Here is a 21833-nt window from a genome sequence, read left to right as displayed (position 1 = left end):
AGCTCTCAGGAAATGCAGATAAAAGAAAGATTCAAGGTGACCATCTTCTGGTGGAAAAGAGTGCAGGCTGGAGAAAAACGTGTGTTTGTATTTCCTTATGTAGCAGCATCCTCTGCATGACCTTGACAAAGACTTTACCCTGTTTTCCTGATCTTGAAATACATATCTTTTTAATGAAAGTCTTCACCAGTTCAGCTGAAAATAATGGTTGATTTCTATCTTCACTTCACTTTCACTATCAGTATAGTTGTGCATTTTAAGAGGTCAGCAATTCAGTTCTCTATCTGACTCTCAAACAATATATTTTCTGCCATTCCAAAATGACCTGTCATTTCAGTCCAACCTGAAATAATTTTTCTCCTGAAAACATTGGGGACCAAACATAAAACTAAAACCACAGAATATCAGTAGAGTTTTATGGTTGGGTTTCTACTCTGCAAAATGATCATTATATTTTATCTGTTCCCCGTGAAGACCAGGTGGAGCATCTTGTACTGTCCTGTGTCACAGCTCGTATTCTAGTCGAGTGTCTGTATGTTGTACGGTGCCTTCCTTCCCATCAGACCATGAGCTGAGTAGAAATAATGAGGAAAGTCCTTAGGGCAACCCTGGGAGCTAAACGTAGGTGTACCAAAGGAGTTTCAGAAGGCAGAGGAGATGAGAGATCAGGAGTAACTATCAAACAACAGTAAGGGATAGAGTTGTATAAGACTTGACCATGTGTCAAGGTTTACCCACGGGCAGTGGAGGAGTTTATGTACATCGTAACTGCTCTGAGCAGAAAGTAATGGGAGAGGGGATGATGGCGATAATGTGTATTAATAAGTTTAAAAAGGTCTTAGTGGAAAAAACCCACACGCTTGTGAAATACAAATGTAACCTCAACACAACGATACTGATCTTGATGGTCTTCTGGGCCTCCTTCCATCTGCTGCATTTCTGCCTCCTAAATTGGTCTCTCAAGAGCACAATAAAAAAACCAAAAAAACCCAGCAACCCTTCTCCTTCTCCAGAAGTAGTCCTGCCACGGCTAAGTGAAAACCTTGCTGTTTGTATTAGGATTCCTCAGTGTACTATGAAACAAGAAGAACATTGTTTCTTTTCTGGAGGGGCTCCTTGCTTGCATTGTCTAAATGCTTTCCCCCAGATAACCTTTTGGCTGCTGGTTAGCGACAGTTTTATTAATAGGACTTATTTCAGACTTAGTTATGTCTGACTTATCATGCACAGCATTATGTGCTTGATTGAGATACTATGGGTTTATAAAAAAATTCCCTGAGATAGGAAGCTGTGAATGACGTTAACAGCGCCAAGGGGTGCGTGCAGCCCTCCTGGTGTCTCTGGGACAAAACCAGCTTAATGCCATGGTTTAAGCAAAGAGGAGAGTAGTATCAGGGCTACAGCTGATGCCACCAATGACCAGGTGATGACCTCCTGAAGCCAAGATTGCTAAACCAGCAGGGAAGCTGGCATAACACTTCCCATTTGTTATGGAAAGGATTTAATTCAGACATCTGGTGTCTTCAAAGAACGTGCAGCACAGCCCACACATCAGGGCAGGGGACAAGTGGAAAGAGATTAGCTGTCAGCAGCTCTGTCTCTCATATGGATTTGTACCAAATAACGCCACTGTGAGCCTTGGTGTAGTGCATGCTTGGCACTCATAGGAATGTCCCTGCTTTAAAACCTTGTCAGTTACCAACACTGCCAGGGGAAACTCAATTCTTCTGAAGTGCCAGTGTATTTCAAACAAACAAACAAACAAACAAAACACTATGGGAAATCATCCTAGTCTACTTCCAAGGAGCTGGAGAACGTAAAACCGTATCTGGGAAAGGAAATTCACATTAAGCCTGTGGATAGGTTTTGCAGCCTCCAGCTTTTGGCAATGCTCTGCTGCCGGAGCTCAGTGCAGTGTGGGGTGACGCTGGTGTGCGGTGTAAGTGTCTGGGGGCAGGAGCGGGCCTGAGCATCAGAGATCCCACTGGGAGCTTCCACTCCCTCGGATGCTCGTTGCAGTAGAGCAGCAGAAGCAGAGCTGCCTCAGAACATGGATACGGGTCACTCTTTGTGGCTGCGGTGCATTGGGACTCCTTTGCCCGCTGCTTGCCTTAGCCTGAGCCCATTTTTACAGCCTGTCCTCTGGATCCCTCCTGCCTGGGTTCTCCAGGGCAGTGAGTCTGCCGTCCTCATGGACACCTCCACCCTTGCTCTTGCTACAAGGAGATGGCTTTGGTTTTGTGTCCTCCACGCCGTTCTGAGGGAGAGGGGAGGGAAAACAAAACCCCAGCTGTCTTCAATCTAAACATAACCCAGGGTTTGTTCCATCCATCTTCAATGATACCTTGTGGCCGGGTAAATGATGACTCGCCTTTCCCTACGACTCCACGGCGGTATGTGCTGAGAGGGGAGGAAAATAGCAGCAGATGCCACCCACGCATCTCTGCAGCTTTCCTGAGAGGAAGCTGTGCCCGGGCGGTAGGTCTGGTCAAATCGTCTGCTACCACTTTGCCAGCTGTCACACACGGTCCTCCAGCTCTGGGTGGTGTTTTTATAGGGGCCATGATTAGAGGTGAGGCACCCTCAGCCCTTCAGCTCAAACCTTCCCTTTGATCCGGCCGTGGGAATTTGTGGTCATCCCTTTTCGCTCCGGCGTGGTTTCTCCTGGCCTGCGGTCTGCCAAAGGGCTGGCTCATGCTTTTGGGGTGGGACTCACCAGATCAGAAAGGGACATCCACCTGCACACTTTTTAGTGTCATCGTAGAACTGATTGATCCCCTCAGTGAAAAGGAGAGCATAACTCATCTTCTCCTCAAGTATAGACCTAAACCAAGTCAAATTACACCCTAGAAGTGCCTGTTCCCTTCTGCTGGTATAAAGCGAATGTGGGGTCACTGACACATCCAGATGTCTACATCTAAGTGTAGCTGAGATGAATTCTTCTCCAAGAGCCATCCCTCATAGTTATTTAAATATGAGTTTCCAGCAGCTCTGGCCTTACTTCACCCACACTGGCTATTGATGCCTGAATAAACTCAATACGTGATTACCTTCAGTCAAATTCTCAAAGCTTGACATAATTAGACACACTGGGCATAACGCTGCTGCTGACAATGCACCTCTATAAATGTGTTCCCCAAGTGGTATTTATTTCAAATTAAATTACGGTATGTGGATTTGGGATAGGACTCAATCTAGATGATTATAATCTTCATGACAAAGATGAGCTTTGGACCCCTCCATGTATTAGAAAATGGAAGAGCATTCTTATTCTTTTAGGGGCTACTTGCATTCTTTAAAGGCTTCCTTCTAGACAGCCTCCTGGTTGCCACTTAGGCAACTATTTTATTAATTGGACTTCATTCAAGGTAAATCATGACTGAGAATTGCCAACAAAGTGGTAATCCCCTGAATGAGTTAGTTAAGATAAGGCTGAACAGGGCAGACACAAAAATAGTGGCCTGATTTTCAACAATTGCAGGATTAGTGTTGAGTCCTGCCTTCCAAGGTCACCAGATGTTTTCTGGTTCTTCCTTCTCCTAAGCCAGAAATTCCATGCTTGGAAATACTATGGCAAGGAGTGATAGGCGGGGCACTGGTAGGAAATATGTATAGGTGAAGGGTTGGGCCAAAAGAATAAGGCTGTTTCAGTGCTTAAATGAGGTACCTAATTGAATAATATGGTATTTTGGCATTTTCTAGCAAGGCAGACTGAGCCAGTAAATTCACCTGCACCAAATACACTGTCTTGAAGACTGCCAAGCCTCAGCTATTGCAGAAATTGATGCAGGATACCCTGCAAGAGGGGTCTGGGTATCACCTTCTCTCGGGGGCATTCTCAGCCACAAATAATGATAGATAATTAGAGCTGCCTGGAAGGAGATCCCAATCAACACCGTGTTACTCATTGGGCGATGATGTTCTATCAAGCTTAGAAGAGTCCTGTGAAGAGGGCATGGGACGAGTCCTTTAAATTTCTGCTAGAGAGTGAAATACTCTTTCAATGGCCTTGTTTTCCAGTCTAAAAAAAATGGAAACACTAATAGTAATGACTATTATTGCAAAATGCTCTAACACATGCAGAAACAACTTTCAGTTAGAAGATGGTACTTTCTTGGGGGGTTGGTGATGGAAAGGTCCAAAATTGCCAGGGAATAGCTACATTGGCAAAAGAGGGACTCTAGACTGAATTTGCAGGGTACTGTGGAGCCCCATGGCATGACTAATATGTGCCAGGAGCTGGACTACAACGAAACACCTGAAAGCATGAGTAGAATGAGTTTTGGATTGTCTGTATCTGCCCTGTAGGCTCTCATTGTGTCCTATGAATGCTAGAGCTCCTTGTGCTGCTTGGGGTGTCTGGAGATAGAAAAATGTCTGGGAGCTCTCCACCAAGCCCTGGGTGGGAGAAGGAGGTTGGTGTTGTCATGCTCCACCATATCACAGACATCCTGGCTGGAGAGCTGAGGAATTACAACAGCTCCAGCCTTTAATAGCATGAAAATCCCAACTAGATGGTGAAGAGATGTGTCATGTTGCATTTCTTCTCCTTGAAACAAGGAAACAAGGAGTTTGTGTTTGAGGCTTTCAGTATGCCTTTGCTCCACTTGGCTACTTTGCTACCAAGGAACAAAATATGATATTAAGCAATGAGAGGTGGTCAGCTTCATAAGGAAAATTTGACCCAAAATGTGTGAGGTTGTGCATATACTGGGGGGCAACGGGCCGTATATGTCCACAGGACTGTTAGGTCTGTCCCAAGTATATGCTTTGCATGTGTGCATTTGAAAGTTTATGCATATCAAAATATGGTTTCTCTTTATTAATGTATTCACCATTAGGGCAATCTGCCAGTCTTCCTGCACTTCAGAAATGCCCCTGTCAGCAGAGACGCCCATCCTGTTGGTTTTCCCTAAGAGGCAGGTGTAAATTCTGCTGTAAATTCACATTGCTGACGTGTGCCTGCTCATGCAGAACCTTGGACCTCACATTCTGACATTGTGTTTCCTTCTTTTGCATTTGAACTCAGCAGCAGCCTGTGGGTATCTTGAAGCATTTTTGGAATCCTGCAAGAGGGCAATGCCATGGAGAAGTAGGGAGTAGGACAACCCTAAAACTTAGGAAACAGGAGGAAATATGAAGTGATGAAAAAAACAAGAGACAGATGGCTCTTAGAGCAAGGTCCAGAGAGCTGTCCAATATGGTCCAGCCATGGGTATTAGAGGATGCTTTAGGAAAAAGTACAAGAACTGGGCAAAACTCCCCCAAAACACTCTCCTAAACCTCAAGGAGAGAATTCCTAAGCTAAGTATTTCTGTACATTTGGTAACGTAGAGAAATTAATTTCTTTTCTAGGAATTGGTCCTGTCACCCTTTACACACATGTAGACTGTGAGCATCCACAGTGTCCCATGACCAGCTTTTCACAATTCAGCTGTAAGAGCAAAGAACCATTTCCTTCACTTTCCTTTGAGCCTGATTCACACCAGCGTCACCTGATACCCCCTAGTTCTTCTGCTGGAAAAGACTATGGATAGTAGATCCCCATCTGTCTGCAGATAAAACCCTTTCAGTGAAGTAGTCTGGGATGTACCATGGTGCTACCGTAATCATCTCTAGAAAGGACATCATCCTCTCTCTGGAGTCACTTGGGATAGGGAAAAAAAGACTACAGCAGGAACACAGGAGCAGCAGAAGAATGGACAAAGGGCACCTGTAGCCATGTGGGAAGGGCAGAGGTCCTAAAGGTGGGACTGGTTGATAGAGGAAGGCAGAGGAGGAAAGAAGAAGAATCTACAAGCTCTATAAAATTATTTTCTTGGATTTATGAGCCAGTCTCCTTCATTGACTTCACAAGCAGCCAGAACCATAACAGAGACTAACCCAGTGCTGCTCTTATTTGCTTCAGTTTTCTGTTTTTATCTGGCTTTTATTCTTTGTCTCTTCCAGGTTGAATTCACCCCCGATCAGATTGAAGGTGAGGAAGATGTGTTTCTTTTCTTCGCATAGTAAATGCTGTCACTGGGAGGTGCTGGCAAGTGCTGGGGTGAAGGCGGGTGTGGTATTGATGCTCCCTTGAGAAGGCTGTGCTTTAATTCATGGCTTTGCTCCTGCTCCATCCCTCCTCCAAACCCTCTGTTGAGTTGGTCAAGAGAAAAGGGGGAAAGTCATGCACTATGCATGGTTAGGTACTTATTCCATTAAAGAAAAGATCAGGTTGTCTGCCAATGAGGCAAAACCAAAAAAAGACACACACACACACACACCCCTTTCCCCCTCTTCCAAATTCTCAGTCCAAATATATATTATTTCTTTAAGAAAACCCAGTAATAAAATATCAATCCTTTGAAGAGTAAGTCTCCCAACTCTGCTTTTGAGAACTTTTCCCTGTATTCAATCAGAATTTAATGTGTTACAGTTTTGTGACAGCTCTCCAGAAACCAGCAAATAACGACAACAAAGGCAACTTTTTTATTTCAAAGCAAAACATCAGCATCAGTTTCTGAGACCCTTGTCCCAGCCCAAGAAACTGATACTGAAACCTCATGCATGAAGTCCTGGGAACACCACCTCTGCAGCTGTCCCCTTTTTCCTCAACTACCAGCCTGCTTTTTACTTAAAGATATAATTGATAGATGGAGTCAAACATCTGGCAGAATTTTGCTTTGGTCTTTAAACACTTGGCAGAACTTGGTACAGCCTGTGAAAGATGGTATCAAAAAAATGGGGTAATTAGATGGAAAAAAAAAAAAAAAAATCAAGGACTATCCAGTCAGGCTGATTCAGAGAGGAGAGATACGGAAAGAAGGATTTACTGAACTGGAACCAAATACGATAATGCCTTAGTGACTGAGGCTTTGCCACAGACTTCCAACATTACCTTGGGATTTTCAAGTCCCCGTTAATGCCTTTAGTTTCTATTTTCTAACAACAGGTCAAAAGTAACATATGTTTGGAGACAACTGCTAATTTCTGGGAACCTGCCCCTTTTCTAGTCCCAAAGTCATGGGAGAACCGTACGAGAAGCACAGTTCTGAGCCACAAACCTTTGAACTATTACAGCAGCACATAACAGCTGGATCTCATCAGCTAATGTTTTGGGGGATTAGATAGGACCCACCTAGTTTCCATGCCTTGTTTTATCTCTCCCTGAGGAGAACTAGCTCTAGAGACTATATCAGAGAATGGGAAAAGAAAAAGGCCTATTCAGAAAAAAAGGGGATGCTTGTCTTGCCATGAGCCTATTGGAATGGTTAGGAAATGGCAAATTTGGAGCAGCTCCAGGGCTGCCATGAAACATAGGGGGTCTAGAGAAGATGTAGACCATCCTTAGAAACAGAAAGTTGCATTTTCTTTCTTTACAGCAGCCCCTGCTCCCTTCTGGACTAGCTGTACTCACTGCAGACATAGTGCAAAACTGGGAATCTGGGACTTGTGAGTAGGATAGCCTTGAAATATCAAAGGGAAAGCCATGCAGCAGGAAACAGATAACATTGTCTGTGTAAGAAAGGCTATGAGACCTCCACGTCAGCTACAACACCATAACAGAGTTATGCTGTGTGCTAGCACTGGGGAGAAACACTAAATCTGCTTGAGATTAATCCCACAGTTGGTTCATAGGTTCTGCCAGGAGTTGTGGAAGGAGTGCCTAGTGGCCTTAACATCGCCTGGGGACTGATCACTGCTCATCAGTCAGCTCCTCAATTCCTTTCCTCCTGGCATCTTCTGGTTCTTATTTCCTTTTTTTTTCCTCTCCTTCACCTGACCTTTAGGAAGTTCTTAGGTTCATAGGTGAGTAGGTAGGGAGGTTGATAGTTGCTACATAGGTATTTAATCCTAGGTAGAGCTTAGATGCTTCAGATGTAGAATTATATCTACAGCGTGGTCCACAGTTGTCCCTGGACTGTCCCTGGCATGCTCTGTCCTCTAGACTAGTTTGCACATGTCAAAACCTTGCCAAGAAGTGTGCCACCAGTTTAAGAAAGTGGACAATCAGTATTCCAGTGCTTGGAACTTTTTTCTTTTGTGTTAAACGCACAGGTTAGAAAGTAAGCACCACTTGCCATGATTTATAGCTGTTATACTGGCTGTTGGCATGACTTGAGAGTTGGGACTTACAGGAGCTCTAGAATACATCTTTTTGATTCGTTTTGTCCTCATTTTCTCCACATATTCTCTGAGGCTTCCAAGATTGCCATCTGTCCCTTTCTTCTGCGTTTCAGTTGCACTTGTTTTGCTCTGGGTTCACTTTCAGCTCCACACTGCACTGTTAATTTTATCAAATTTCCTCTTTCAGGAAGTCATCAGGAGGTTAAGGTCACCTGTCGTACTTTTATATGTGTTTGTAAAAAAATAGACCTCGAATGTGTAATAATCACCTCTTTCTCTCTCTGTTGACCAGATGAGGAGCTAGGTATCTCAGTGAGACTAGATGCTTCCCCATTTGTCAGCTGAATCTAAGTCAGTAGGAAATCCATCCTATGTGTTAGATATAACTGGCTGTCAGTCTTTCACCATTGACCCCAACTGGTTTTCTGGCAGCTGATTCCAAATTGAGGTGGTGGACAAGAAACAGACAAGGCAGCATCTCAAGGTCTTTTCCAGCCCTATCTTCTAGGATACTCTGAATCTCTTCCTCTTGCTAAGGAAAAGACTTTGCTGCACCAGGCTTACTTCCCTACAAGGAGTCATTATTGTGTTATTATGTTAGCCCCCAAAATGTTACTCTCAGAAGAAGAATGGTCTGTGGGTGAAGCCATATGTAACACACCCATCTTTACACATCCTCCTGCTTCAACTGCGAGTGAAATTCATTGGATGTGGCAATGTGTATTTACGAAACTGGATTCCTTGCCTCTTCAGTCCCCTAAATTGCTGAAAAGAGAAGAATATGAGATATTCAAGATGAGAAGATAGGTAGCAATTAGGCATATGAAAATATACACTGCTCCTGCCAGTGGTTTAATGGCTAGCAGGAGGACAAAGCAGACCATAGCCATGCTGCTTTCACTGCTTTGATGGAAACGTGCATTAAGCCAGAAAATGCAAATGCAAGTGCAAATGACAAAAAAAAAAAAAAAAAAAAAAGAAAGAAAGAAAAAAAAAGAAAAAAAAAGGCTGCTTCTGTATATTGCCAATATGGGGTTTCCAAACCCAGGGGCCAATGCTCTGGTGAGAGGCAGTCATATCTAATTTTAAATTAATTTTAAAAAAATTAAAAAGAGAGAGAAATATCAGCTGTCAGTAACTGTGATGAATTCTGAACCTTTAGGGGGTGGTTCGAAGGGTGCTCAAGCAGTTGGTCTCAGGGGAGAGGTAAGGGGCAGGCGGATGGGTAGCGCAGGGAGGTGGGTGTATTTCTCCCCCACCTCAGCTGCTGGGTTCCCCAGGAAAGGCCAGAGCTGGGAGTGGGGCTCTGGCCCCCTTCCACTGTCAGCAAGGAGCCCATGAAAATCCACCATTGCCCTCTGCTGGAGTGAGGGCTGCCAATGGGACCTGGGCTCCGGCCGGTTGCAGAGGAGGCGAAGATCCAGGAGAGAGAAGCAGGGAGAGAAAGAAAGAGAGAGCAAAGAGGAGAATGCAAAGAAGAAAACAAGAGGAGTGTTAATTAGTCCAAAATGAGAAAATGCATTGTTGTTTGAAAGCGTTGGATGAAGAAGGAAATGAGTAAGATATGAGTGGAATGATAAAAATGAAAAGGGAGGGAGAAAGGAGGAGAGGCAAACCCAGCAACACTAGAAGAAGGAAGGAGAGAGGGAACGAAGCAAAGGAGAAGAAAGAAAAAAGACGGAGGTGGAATAATGGGGAGGAGGAGGAAATGAGAAGCGAAAGGAGGAGAAAATATGGCATGCAGAGTGCATGGCTGAATGGCTGAATGAGTCAGGATCTAGGGAAAAAAAGATAGCCTCGCTGTGTTGAGAGAGTGGGAGGGAAACATATACAGAAGAGTAACAGCAGGACAAGGGGCAGACTCAGGGATTCACAGCTTTAAAGCCAAAGGGATATCTGTGATCACTCATGGACCGTGCACTATGCAGTGTGTTCAGTAAAGGATAACAGCCTGCTACTGCTGCTTGCGCCCTGAGATGTTCCTCTGTCTCTGCAATGTGTCTGCAACTCCAACGGGGAGAGGAGAACCTGAGTAACTGCTGTGTCTGCGGAAACCCTGGGATCCTGCATTGTCCCCCTTAATCAGAAGCACAGAATCATAGAATCATTTAGGTTGGAAAAGACCTTGAACATGATTGAGTCAAACTGTTAATGACACTGCCAAGTCCACCACTAAGCCCTGTCCCTAAGTACCACATCTACATGTAATTAGTGGTAGAACAGGGAGCCTCTTCCATGGGAATGCCTTTGTCAAGATATTGCTGCTCACAGCGGTAAGGGACTCCCTCTTCGGCCACAATTAAAGAGAAGACATGAGGATCTGTTCACAAGGTGTAGTGGAGGGGAGCTGGCTCTCTTGCGAGGGGAAGGGCTCTGCATGGGTGCACGGGGGAAAGCAGGCAGATGTGAAACCACTGGAAGGAATGATTGCATTGCCACACATGAGATCTGGCCTGCTAGCGGCAGCTGATGGCATACCAAACCTTACTTCTCCAGATGCAATTGGACTGGGTGCTAGGAAAAACAAAAATCAGAGGATTCTTCTGGATCTGCTCCTTGACACCGTTAAATCCAACAATTTATCAATAATAAGGTTTTCTATATACCTTCACCCTCCCCCACCAATCGACTGCTTGTGGTGTGATAATTCCCATAGGTTATCACGGCATATCTTGTTGCCCGCTAATAGAGGTGCTCCTTTATCTCCGTGGGCTGTGTCAGTGCTGAATCCAGTTAGCTAATGGGTAGAACTGCTGTTGAATTCTGTGCCATCCCGAGTGCTCCTGATGAGCTGGAAAGCTCTCAAGGCCAACCATGTCTCTAAGGTTTTCTGCACTTCCCGATGATAGCTGAGACGGAAATACCAAGCGAAGAGCACTTGACCTCTCGGATTCTATTCCCTGATTGAACCGGAAAATGCAGGGGAGGTGGAACACAAACAATGCAGATAACAGCAACAGCAGAGCTCATCAAACTTGTTCCCAAACTGCAAAATAAAAGGGTCAGGCACAGTTAGTTAGGCAGAAGGTCTAGGCTTGCTTTGACTTTTTCTGGGCGACTATGGCATGCTTTACTTTTTATCTTTTTGTCTTCCAGAATTTAAGGAAGCTTTCTCACTTTTCGACCGGACTCCTAAATCTGAGATGAAAATCACATATGCACAGTGCGGAGATGTCCTGAGAGCTTTGGGGCAAAATCCAACCCAGGCTGAGGTCATGAAAGTGCTTGGCAGACCCAAACCGGAAGGTTGGTGTCCTCCTCAGTGTTTGTTTTGAAAGGGATCGCTCTAAGAGTTATTCATGAAACAGATGAGGTCTCCATTTTCTGATGGAAAGATTAATTGTGAAATAACAAAGGATGTGGAACAGCCTCTGCAAATCACTAGCAGAAAACTAAATGAGGAAAAAAGTGATCTTGCAAGTCAATATAATTGTCTCAAATCTAGGAGAATGAATTTATTTAATGGCCCTGTGCGTCAGTGTGTTTTACAATGACAAGTTTTTACCTTTTAAAATTGCTTTGATGACAGGCATTCACATGTGTTTACTAAAAACGCAGACATGTTGAAGACATCCAAAGAAACAAAGGGATAGAGTGATTGTGAGGACGCAGCTCGTTCTACAAAAGTATGTGTTAGGTCTGTAATGATTGCAGTAATATCTCCCTTCAACATTCACCATACACTGGATATCTCTTCAGAACAAAGGAAATCTCTCTCCCACCATTATCTGCATTCAGGCATTTTCTAGATTACTTCTCTGTCCTTTCCTCCCACTGAGGTGGAACTGACAGTTAGGCCCTCAAAAATTCAATAACTATGATATGTCAGGATATTGCAATGACACAGTGGCAGGTAGGACAGAGAGTCATATGGGAACAAAATGCCCTCTAATGCTCTTAGGCATTAGAAAATGGGATACACAGCCCTGGACCTGCCTATTTGCTCTGAAGCTCCTCTCCCAGTATGGTTTTAAACACCTCTGTGTTATAGAACTGCAAAGCAAAGCTGATTTTGTATTCGGAATGAGCTTCTCTTACTGTCTTCTGCTTAGTTTCATACTTTTATGTTGCATGAAACAGCCTTGAGAGTCTAACAGTATTTTTTTCCTTGATGTTTGTGTATGTCAGATACTAGGAGATATCTATCTATCTATTAAAAACTCATCTTTGTCTCTTTGCCACACCTCTTTCCCACTCTGACTGTCCATTCTGTATCTGTACTTATGATATTTCTATGCTCTTCTCTCCCCTTTAGTGGCATTTATTGCCACAGTTCTTCTACCCTCATCACCTACCCATGGTGGATGCCCCGTGATTAGTCCTCAACTCTTCCAGGATCCACCAAAACTTTCATTTCTATCTGTGTCTTTGTAGACATGAACTCCAAGATGATCGACTTTGAGACTTTCCTGCCCATGCTCCAGCATATTGCCAAGACGAAAGACACGGGCACCTATGAGGACTTTGTGGAGGGTCTGCGCGTGTTCGACAAGGAGGGAAATGGAACGGTGATGGGGGCTGAACTCCGCCACGTTTTGGCTACACTGGGTAAGGTGAACCTTCCCTCATGCAACTTCATCACTGAGGTCTTTCCCATACAGCTTGTATCATTATGGGTAACCTTTATGGAGAAAAAGACTGGGCAAGACTGCAGCTATCACATTGGTCTCAGTTATAAAGACTAAAAAAAAATTCTTTGATAATGAAGCTAAAAATCACTGACCTACAGCTCAAACATTTGCCTGCCTGCCTTCCTCTCTTCCTTCCTTCCTTCCTTCTTTGTTCTAGCATTTTATTTCTCCAATAAATATTATATTTCTATCACCATAAAATTATCCAAACATTGGAAATCCCATCAATTCCTTCAATATTTGTCTCCATCTTTCTGCACCTTCAAGAAAAGTTTTAAGATGAAGCACTTCTTTATCAGTCATCTATTTAACCGAAGTGTCTCCAAAGTTGAAAGCCCCTGTTTTTACAGGAGGGATAAATATTTGTCTGTCCTCTCCAAGTTTTACTTCTGAAGCTCAGTTTTTCACAGAGAGTGATGACAACTGAATGAGTGCAGGACAGAAAATTTGGCTGTACCTTAATGACAGGTTTCCAATTTGGATTAGAAGGCACTGCCATGTTGTCATCTGAATCCAATAAGCATTTCTCAAGATCAGCCTTTTCCACTAGTGTTTGTCCACTATTTTCAAAAAGGATGAAGCTTTACAAAAGAGATTTGGTTTAGACCAAAGGATTCCAATGATGGTTTTTTACCTGGGACATCAATTCAAGAAGCCAAACCTTTAATGCCCAGGGGTTTTTTATTCAATGACATATCAATGTCTATGAATGACACAGGGAATAAGAAAAGAAAGCAATACTATTTTCCTTTTTATCACTGATGCTATTGGATCAGTTTGGGGACCAAATTCAGTGATGACAAAAAAACCCCCACAGGGTCAGGACTGATGCCCTGTTTAACTTTACCTGGGACAAAGAAACCACTGTGGGCAGTGTGCTTTTGTACTTACCCTTCTCTTTCCAGTAACCGAGAACAATGTGGCAATCTCTGATTTTCAAGCACCCATAGGAAGTATTTCAATCTTAAGAATTGACAGTTCTGTTTAGAGTGGCATCTCTAAATGCCAGCCAAATGCTAGGCACAGCCAAATATTCTGTAAGTTAGCATGCTTTTCTGTTCAGTTTTCCAAAAATCGGTTGAATTTTCCAGGTTCACATCAGCTGAGGACTTGTTCCTGTGTGCCAGAACTCAGTGATGGAAAAGTGGAACAACATGAATAGCACATCACACCCAATGTATTTTATTTTATTTTATTTTATTTTATTTTGTTTTGTTTTATTTTGTTTTATTTTAATTTAATTTCTATGATTTCAGCTGAAATCACTCCCAGATTTCTTGTTTACTTTTCTGGAACTCATTTGACATCATCCTAAAATCAGTGCCTAATATCAGAATAAGGGGATGGATTGGGTCCATCCCTGCTTAACCAAAATGAAGCTTTATAGGCAAATAGACACATGGTATTTAGATAACTAAATTAAAATGAATGGATTTCTTATCTGAAACAGAGATCCTAAGTTTGTCCTTGAAATCTTCCTGAACCTCAAACTCAGAGGCAAACTAGATGGTGACTTTAGTAAGAGTTTTCTTCGTGAGGACTTGGTTAAAAAGTGACTAAAGCCTTCAAGATTTGGCACTTAGTGAAAGCTTATTCTTAGAAGAATGAGTATGTGAACATGATATCATGTGGGTTTCCATATTTATTCTGTCTTTCTGGTTTTCAGATCAAATTTTCTCAGTTTGCAAGTACAAAAGTAGCTTTCCTAGCAGTCAGCACCACAAATTAAACCGAAGAGAAAATCCCCTTTCTCTCTCACTCTCTTTTTTATTCTTTGGTTCTTTGAACTGTGCTTCATAAGTTCTTAAAAAAAGGTACTGAACAGGCATTTTGCTTTCCACCCAGGTGAGAGGTTGACTGAAGAGGAAGTTGATAAGCTGATGGCTGGTCAGGAAGACGCCAATGGCTGTATTAACTATGAAGGTAGGTATGACCACTCCAGTCTGAGCAGTGCTCGTGCTTGAAGGCTTTGTTGCAATTATCCTGAGAAAGTTTAAATCTGTGGAAGGTCTGGGGCAGAATGTGTTCTTTCCCAAATTTTAGACCATTTCAGATTCTATAATTCATCTGATATACCCTATCTGTTGAAGGTTACTTCTATTTTCCATAGCTGAATGGTCATGGCCCTTTCAGGAGGTGGGTCTGTATATTCTTATTTTGTTTGCCTTTTTTTAAAAAAAATTTTTTTCTACCTGCTCCCACAGTACCTTCTCCTCTCAAAAAGAGATATACATCCCTTTTGAGACTTCCTTCCAGATAATCACTACATTTTCCTTAAAAAAAAAAAAAAATCAGCAAAAAAGTATTATCCTCAGCATCCTCTTTGGTGTCCTAATAATCCTACAAGGCCTTCCATTTTATTTCACTGCTATTGTAGAAAGCCAGAATAAAATTATTTGGTCACAAGTTCGTGGACCATGGTTCTCTCCTGCATCTAGCAAGCCTACATGCTTTAGGCTGTTCAATAAACCCACAATATTCTAGCAGGGATCATGAACACAAACTTTCATAGACAGCTGAGTCCTTCTTCAGGTTAACTGGTGACTGACATTGTATGATGGTGATTTAGCTGGTCTGTAGTATTCACTGAGTCGTTTATGAATATTTGCGTTGGTGGTCTCCTATCTACAAACACCAGTGATCCAATCCCAGAGAAACTTTTACAAGTGGTTTATTGGTAGAAATCTGTAGATTTAGCCAACCCAAATGACTCGTGAACTTATGCTGAATTCACAGAAATTCATAGCATGGGGGTATTGTTGGGAAGGAAAACATATTTCCTTACTGCAAAATGTATTTTTCCTTTTCCTTTTGAATTTCAAAATTATGTATAATGAATGCTTTTTTAAATGAAGAAAAATGGAACCCCGACTCTTTTTGAAACAAAAGCTTAATTGAACTTTGAAATACCATGTTTGTTTGTAAACCTGGGGTCACTGGAGAGATATAGTCAGGTTACCTGACTTGGTGACCTTCTGTGGATTCTGGAGGTTCACCCCAGAGACACCTTCGGTGCCCCCTGACTAGTACAAATGTGCTGAAGTCTTGGAAGCCTTGCAGGGTGAGGACCTGGAGTTTCTCATGGCTGTATACTTTGGAAAGCCAGTTCCATATGGCAGCCAGGGGTAAGGGATTAAGCAAGCTATGAATTAACTGATGTGTGTGTTCATTTCTACTGGCTACTGAGACTGCTGGCTACACTGCACTGCATATATTATCTTAAGGATTTACAAAGCATTTAGCGCCTGATATCTGCAATCTTATTTACAAAGCGGTGTTGTCTTCATTGCATCAGAGGAAGCAAGAAGAGTGAATTTAAATAACAACCAAGCTGAGATACCCAGGATGGTACTGAGTTCAGTGAAAGGGAACTGATAAATGACCCTGCTCTTTCTCTTGTTTCCAGCTTTTGTGAAACACATCATGGCTAACTGAATGCCAGGTGAGTCTCTTCTCTCCTCCTTGCATACCCTATTATTTTGGTTTTGGCATCTGAGATAGACAGGCTTGAAGAATGTGTGACTAATCAAAGAGAATGAATATTTTCAGCATGCTGTACAAAGAAGTAGGACAAGAATGAGTAAAATGTTATCTTCATCCTATCAAGTGCACAGAAAATCAATGACCTTTCTGCAGTTGTCTGGTAAATCTGGGCACCTTTATTTTAGAAGTCCAATGCAATATATCATAAAAGGATTTGATTTCCAAAGAACAAGTGCTCATTCCTTTACGATTGACTGGAAACTTCAAAGGATGCATATTTTTCATGTCCACGTACAAGTCCCTGCTTCTAGACTTCTCCTAAAAAGGCAAAGAGTTAGAACGGAGCTGACTAAAGAGTGGGCAAAAAGTACAAGGAAAAGTAGATAAGAAGGAGTAATGCAAGCTTATGTTGCTGAACCTACACTAGGAGGATAATTATTGGCCTTCCGTAAATCTGGCTCCCAACATCTCCTGGCAAATGGGTTGGTTTTCCAGGAAAAGACATGAGCTTTGTCCGGCAAATCTTCTGGTTTTATTCAGTGGTGTTGTCCAAACCACAGTACCATTAACGGTGTCTCTGTCTCACCATTGCAAATGAGCTGAACTTTATTTCCAGTATTTCCTGATTATCGTTTATTTTTGTATTCCTGGAAAAGGTGCCTGCTTTTTTCAACTGGTATTCACCATTTTTTATCTCTGTTCAGCTCTTGGGGAAGGTCTGACCTAAGAGTTAACCAACTCCATCTATTCTGCAAATTATCTGACAAACTGGGAAAAGCAGTGGCTTCTTTCAGATTTGTTCTGGTTGTTTTGGGTTTTGTTGGTTTGTTTTGTTTTAGGTTTTTTTTTCTTCTGCTTTGGTTTATTTTTCTACTGTGTCCTGACCAGGCCTGACTTTGTTTTGCTTTTAGAGCTGACATTATCACAGACCACCAAGACCTGTCTGTTGTGTGGTGACTTTGGATTATGTTCACTTGCACCCCAGGGAGGGAGTTAAGTAGGAGTCACATCCAGGTTTTTGGGCCTTTTGTTCCAAGACATAATAGAACAAAATGTAAACTGACTAAAAAAGATGTCTGGGTTTCTTTTCTTATTATGGTCCAGTTTTCTTTCTTAAAGGCATTTATCTTCTCTGAACATACATTCAGTTTTCCAACACTGGCTCCCAGTTTTGATTCCAAAGATCTGGGCTGGTCCACAGCCATAGTGGGTAATCCCATCGCTGGCGTGATCCTTCCTTCTTGTTTAGAGATGTTTCAATCCTTAATTCTATCCTAAACCCACTGACATGGAAATTCCCATTCCACTGCCAAAAGTCTTTCTAGTCACCTAAAGCAACGTCAGCCACTGAAGAAGACAAGTGAGCCGTGGTAAGCTGTAAAGCTGGCACAGGGCTGGGAGCTGCAGCATAGGAGCCAGCAAGAGTGTTTTTGCTTGTGATAAGTTTGGAAAGGGAGCTGAGAGCTCCAGACTCACAGAGAACCAATGTGCCACTAATTTGCCAATGGGCCGTGATGGGCATCATTCAGGGGTGGCATTCTCCACTCCCTGCTGTGTTGCTGTTGGCATGTTTAGGGAAAGACAAATGCAGCCTTTACCCTTGAAAGCGTGATGGCCGTTTGCCATGGAGCATAGAACAAGCAAATCCCAAAGCACTGGGTTTGAAATCAGTGGGAATCTGGATCTGAGTCCAAAAATAAAGTAGTGGCTCATGTTTCTCGGCCATTCCCATATGCTGGAGGAAAGCTAGAGCTGTATCCCAATATAAGAACTGAACTGTGTCTTTCCTTTTCTCTTTATTTTCTAAGCATAGTTGTTGTGACTACTCTGTATTGACTTTTCTTATACACAGCCTCTCCACTGGCTTGTCCTCAGGTGCTACGTACTATTTATAACACAGAGTAATCAATTACGTCTTTAGTTAGTGACTCTTCCACTGTTTTCTTCAGAACCCCCTGGTCAAGTGCTCTGCAGAATTATAGCCAACTAGTCTTCCTTCACAGTAGACATCGTGGCAGAAAAGACTCCCAGATTGGCTACACAACTAGTCCTTACTCTCGTCAGTGGGAAAGAGATGGGCAGCAGGACACATGAAGCTTTCTCACGTAGCTAGAAAGCACTACAACCTACTTGTGGTCCAATGACCACTGCGGTGTGGAGCAGGGCTGTGGGATATGTGCAGTGACTACATGGACCCCCTGTGAAGGCAACGAACACAACTATCCCACTGCCGTGTGACTGAATGTGTGATAAGCAGAGTCATCTTATCTCATGGCCTATCTCTTGGGTGCATATCCATTCATGGGAGTTGCTCAAACAGCCCAAAATGTTGGGGAAGAACATCTTTGGGAGTAAGCTGGACGTTGAGAGAGTTGTTCACATACCTACTTCTCTAAAACAAACCTTGTGTTACAAAACCACCCTACTTAACTTTAAACATATTAGCTCAATAGCGGAGCAGTACAGCTGATGGGACAGCCCATAATGCATACACAGAAGCTCAATTCAGTGTCCCACATGTAGGTTCACGGTGTTGTTTGAGATGTCCCAAGTGTCTCATAGATCCATAGCCTCACAGATGGGGTGGATGCAGAGCCCATGGCAGACTAGTGTCTTCTGGCAGTTGGCAGCCAGGCACGGTACTCTAGGACATCTCAAGTGGCTCTAGGTGCTGAGGTGTGGGGAAGTGAATTGAGCTCTGTGGCTTGAACTCGTGTGACTGTAGGTGAAATCCTAAAATATGCCATCAGTACTTGACTGGCTCACATAGTCTCCCTTGGCCCCCATCAGATTAAAGTGCCTGCAGGTAGGTGTCTACATGAAAGCAGGGTATCTGTTTCCAGACCTAAAGGAGGTCCAGTTAGATGGAGCATGGAGAGTGATTCACCTCCTCCAAAGAAGGGACACAGATGCAGTGAGTCCAACCGCCAATGTTGAGAAGGACAAATCTCCCACAAACACTACGTCATATTTGTCATCTGTATGGGAATGTTCTGAATGCCTTGGGACTCTCAAATTGCATCAGATGCTTATGGTTCAGGAACTGAATCCTGCCTGAAATCTAGATGTTAGCTAAGAGAAATCCCTCTGCTCAAATGTTGCTGGTGGGACACTGAGTACAGATAATAGAGGGATAACAGAAGTAGGAGAAACTGCCTACCGGCTCAGGAACTGGACTGGTTTTCTGGAAAGCTGGGTCTTTACCCTGGCTTCATGCCTGACATGGCTACATTGCCTCCCCATATAGCTGCTTCCCATGTTTTGTCCATCATTTACACATGGAGTGTTCGATTGTGGGGTTGGGACTGACTAAGGATGTTTTGTCACGTCGTGTGATTGCTCTTTGATGTCGTCTGGCATCTGCATAGTGTAGAGACACTCAGCTGCAGGCCTCACTGCCTGTAAGCTGAGTACAGATGCATGAGGACGACTGAGGCTGGTTCCTGGTGGCATTGTTTGTTTCTTCTTTCTTCCTCTAATGCTTAAAAATAACTTTATTTTTAGGACAAGATAGGCGCCGAGGACCCCAGATGCTGGCTTTGGATTTCGATGTAATGGAATGTCTTCTCATTTTTCAGCCCGGATTCCCATTACAGAGCTACAAAATGTGCTGTCCCTAAAGTTATTTGGAAAAATGTTTTTTTGTTTGTTTTGTCTTGTTTCTTCATGGGAAGAAGGCAGCCTCTGTGGAGATGCAATACACTCAGGAAACTGAAGAAACTGGAATGTGAACTATGAATACCTGGGCATTGTAATTTTTTTCTGATACAGAACATAAACAGCAATACAAAATTGTTAAGCGAGAGGGAAGAAAAAGAGAGTAATTTTTTTCATGACTAAATCAATCAAAAAATGTATTTGTCATTTATCCTTATCCTTCCCTCCCCTCCCCTCTTCCTTCCAAAACAACTGGACCCTTCTCTTTCTGTTTATTGCATTTGTAAAAAACAGCTGTAAGAGAGTAAGGGAGAAAAGAAAATAAACCAGTTGTATAAATCTCATGTATGCAAGCAATACTCTTAGTCTTTAGAGAAAAGCAGTAAAAGCAGAATGCCCAGCAATCAGCAACAAACACAACCTTGTTCACATGTTTCTCAACTTTGGAAGATACCACCGTTACCACCATTAACATATAAGATGTAAAAGGAAAAAAAAACCAAAGCAAAACAGTAATGTACACAATGTTTGCTAAAATGCATCTTTTCTCCACAAAGATTACTTCCCATTCCAACAGTCTGACCTATGAAACAAGTAAAAAACCTTTCCCAATGCAAACTGGAAATTGTTCTAATATACATATCTTGGTCATGCAGCTTTTCGTAGTAAAACATGGGATTCTTTGTCACCTGGTTTCATCATTGTTTCTGTGTCTGTGTGAGGGAAGGGGAAATGGGAAATAAATGTTGTTGGGAAAAACCTCAGTAGAGGCAATGGAAAGTTGAGAAGCATGAAAATGCACATGGATTAAGTTGACTCATTTTCTGGGGAATAATAATTTAAAAAGAAAAAAAAAAGATATGTCCTTTGGGAGCAGAAAAAGGAGAAGCTAGAGGCTGGTACAGTTTGTTAGGAAATACCAAGAAATTGGAATATGCAACACTCCATTTAAGCAAGAAGTATCGTTAAAACAGACAACTTGGAAACTTGGTGGAGGAAAGATAATCAGTGGAACATTGGAATACCAGGATACAAACTGCATAGCGATGACTGAATAGGTCATCCCCACAGAGAAGAATTGCTATGAACGAGAGAACACAAACTATCAAATTTCATGAATATATGAGCTGTAACAAAATGTACCACTGAATAGCCATAATAGAAAATCAGCAGTTAGAGAGCTAAATGCAGTATCAAGCTGATGGCAGTAACAAGAAAATGCCAAAGGAAATTCAAAAAGCTAGTGCAGAGGGAGGAGTAGAAAGATGCTAATAATGACAGGAATGTCTTCTATCTAGCCTGGGTTAATGGTACACAAAGGTGCAAATAAGGGGCAAAACCCATTGTCACCATGAATCACTGGTTCTGAAGAAACCACCTCTGAAGCATCAGTCCTGAGCAGAGCCACGCATTGAACAGGCCATTGATAAGGCCATGAGGTTAGCAGCTAGGTCTGCTGTAGCGTACCAGAGGTGGACGCCAGAAATAGCCCCCACCAGTGGTCCATCTCCCCCTCAGGGTTCCTTTCGTGGGCAGCCACTTCCATTCTCAGCATCGGCTCCTGTGATTCCCTAGGGCCTAGTTTGTCTTGGAGCAAACACCATTTCAGAGGCATCTTGCCTTCACTGTCTTGTAAATATATATTTAGACCCTAATGATAGCCTAATATTGTTTTGACTTAAAGGTGTACAGTAGTTGGACAATGCAGTTCTTTCTCCCTTTCCTGCTGGTGCAATGAATCTCTCGGGAATGTCTCCTGTCCTCTGCGATCCTCCTACGAGGTTATCTCCGGAGTAAAGACCCCTTGAGCTCTAGGACTCACACAGCTGGGGAGCACTGTGAGGGCTCAGTACAGAAACACTCTGCTAGCAGTTACATCTGACTACCTCCTCTTTGTCCTCCAGCCCCTGTTGTTCCATCACCAAAACTCATCTCTAATTTGCGCTATTGGAG

At 42.9% G+C, this 21833-nt stretch overlaps 1 protein-coding gene across 1 annotated transcript in view; it reads left to right on the top strand.

The window, feature by feature from the left end:
• Positions 1-20562, top strand: part of MYL3 (myosin light chain 3) — a 36511-nt gene extending 15949 nt beyond the window's left edge. The window contains 6 exon segments of the mRNA XM_049798880.1: positions 5950-5977; positions 11206-11355; positions 12484-12657; positions 14586-14663; positions 16147-16182; positions 19728-20562. Of these exon segments, the coding sequence (XP_049654837.1) occupies positions 5950-5977; positions 11206-11355; positions 12484-12657; positions 14586-14663; positions 16147-16175 (459 nt within the window). The 3' untranslated portion in view covers positions 16176-16182; positions 19728-20562.
• Positions 20563-21833: the final 1271 nt, after the last annotated feature.

The sequence above is a fragment of the Accipiter gentilis genome, chromosome 4 (genome assembly GCF_929443795.1).
Source record: "Accipiter gentilis chromosome 4, bAccGen1.1, whole genome shotgun sequence".
In the NCBI taxonomy this organism is placed as follows: Eukaryota; Metazoa; Chordata; class Aves; order Accipitriformes; family Accipitridae; genus Astur; species Astur gentilis.
The sequence above is the reverse complement of the archived record's forward strand: the minus strand, read 5'-3'. Positions and strand labels throughout refer to the sequence as shown.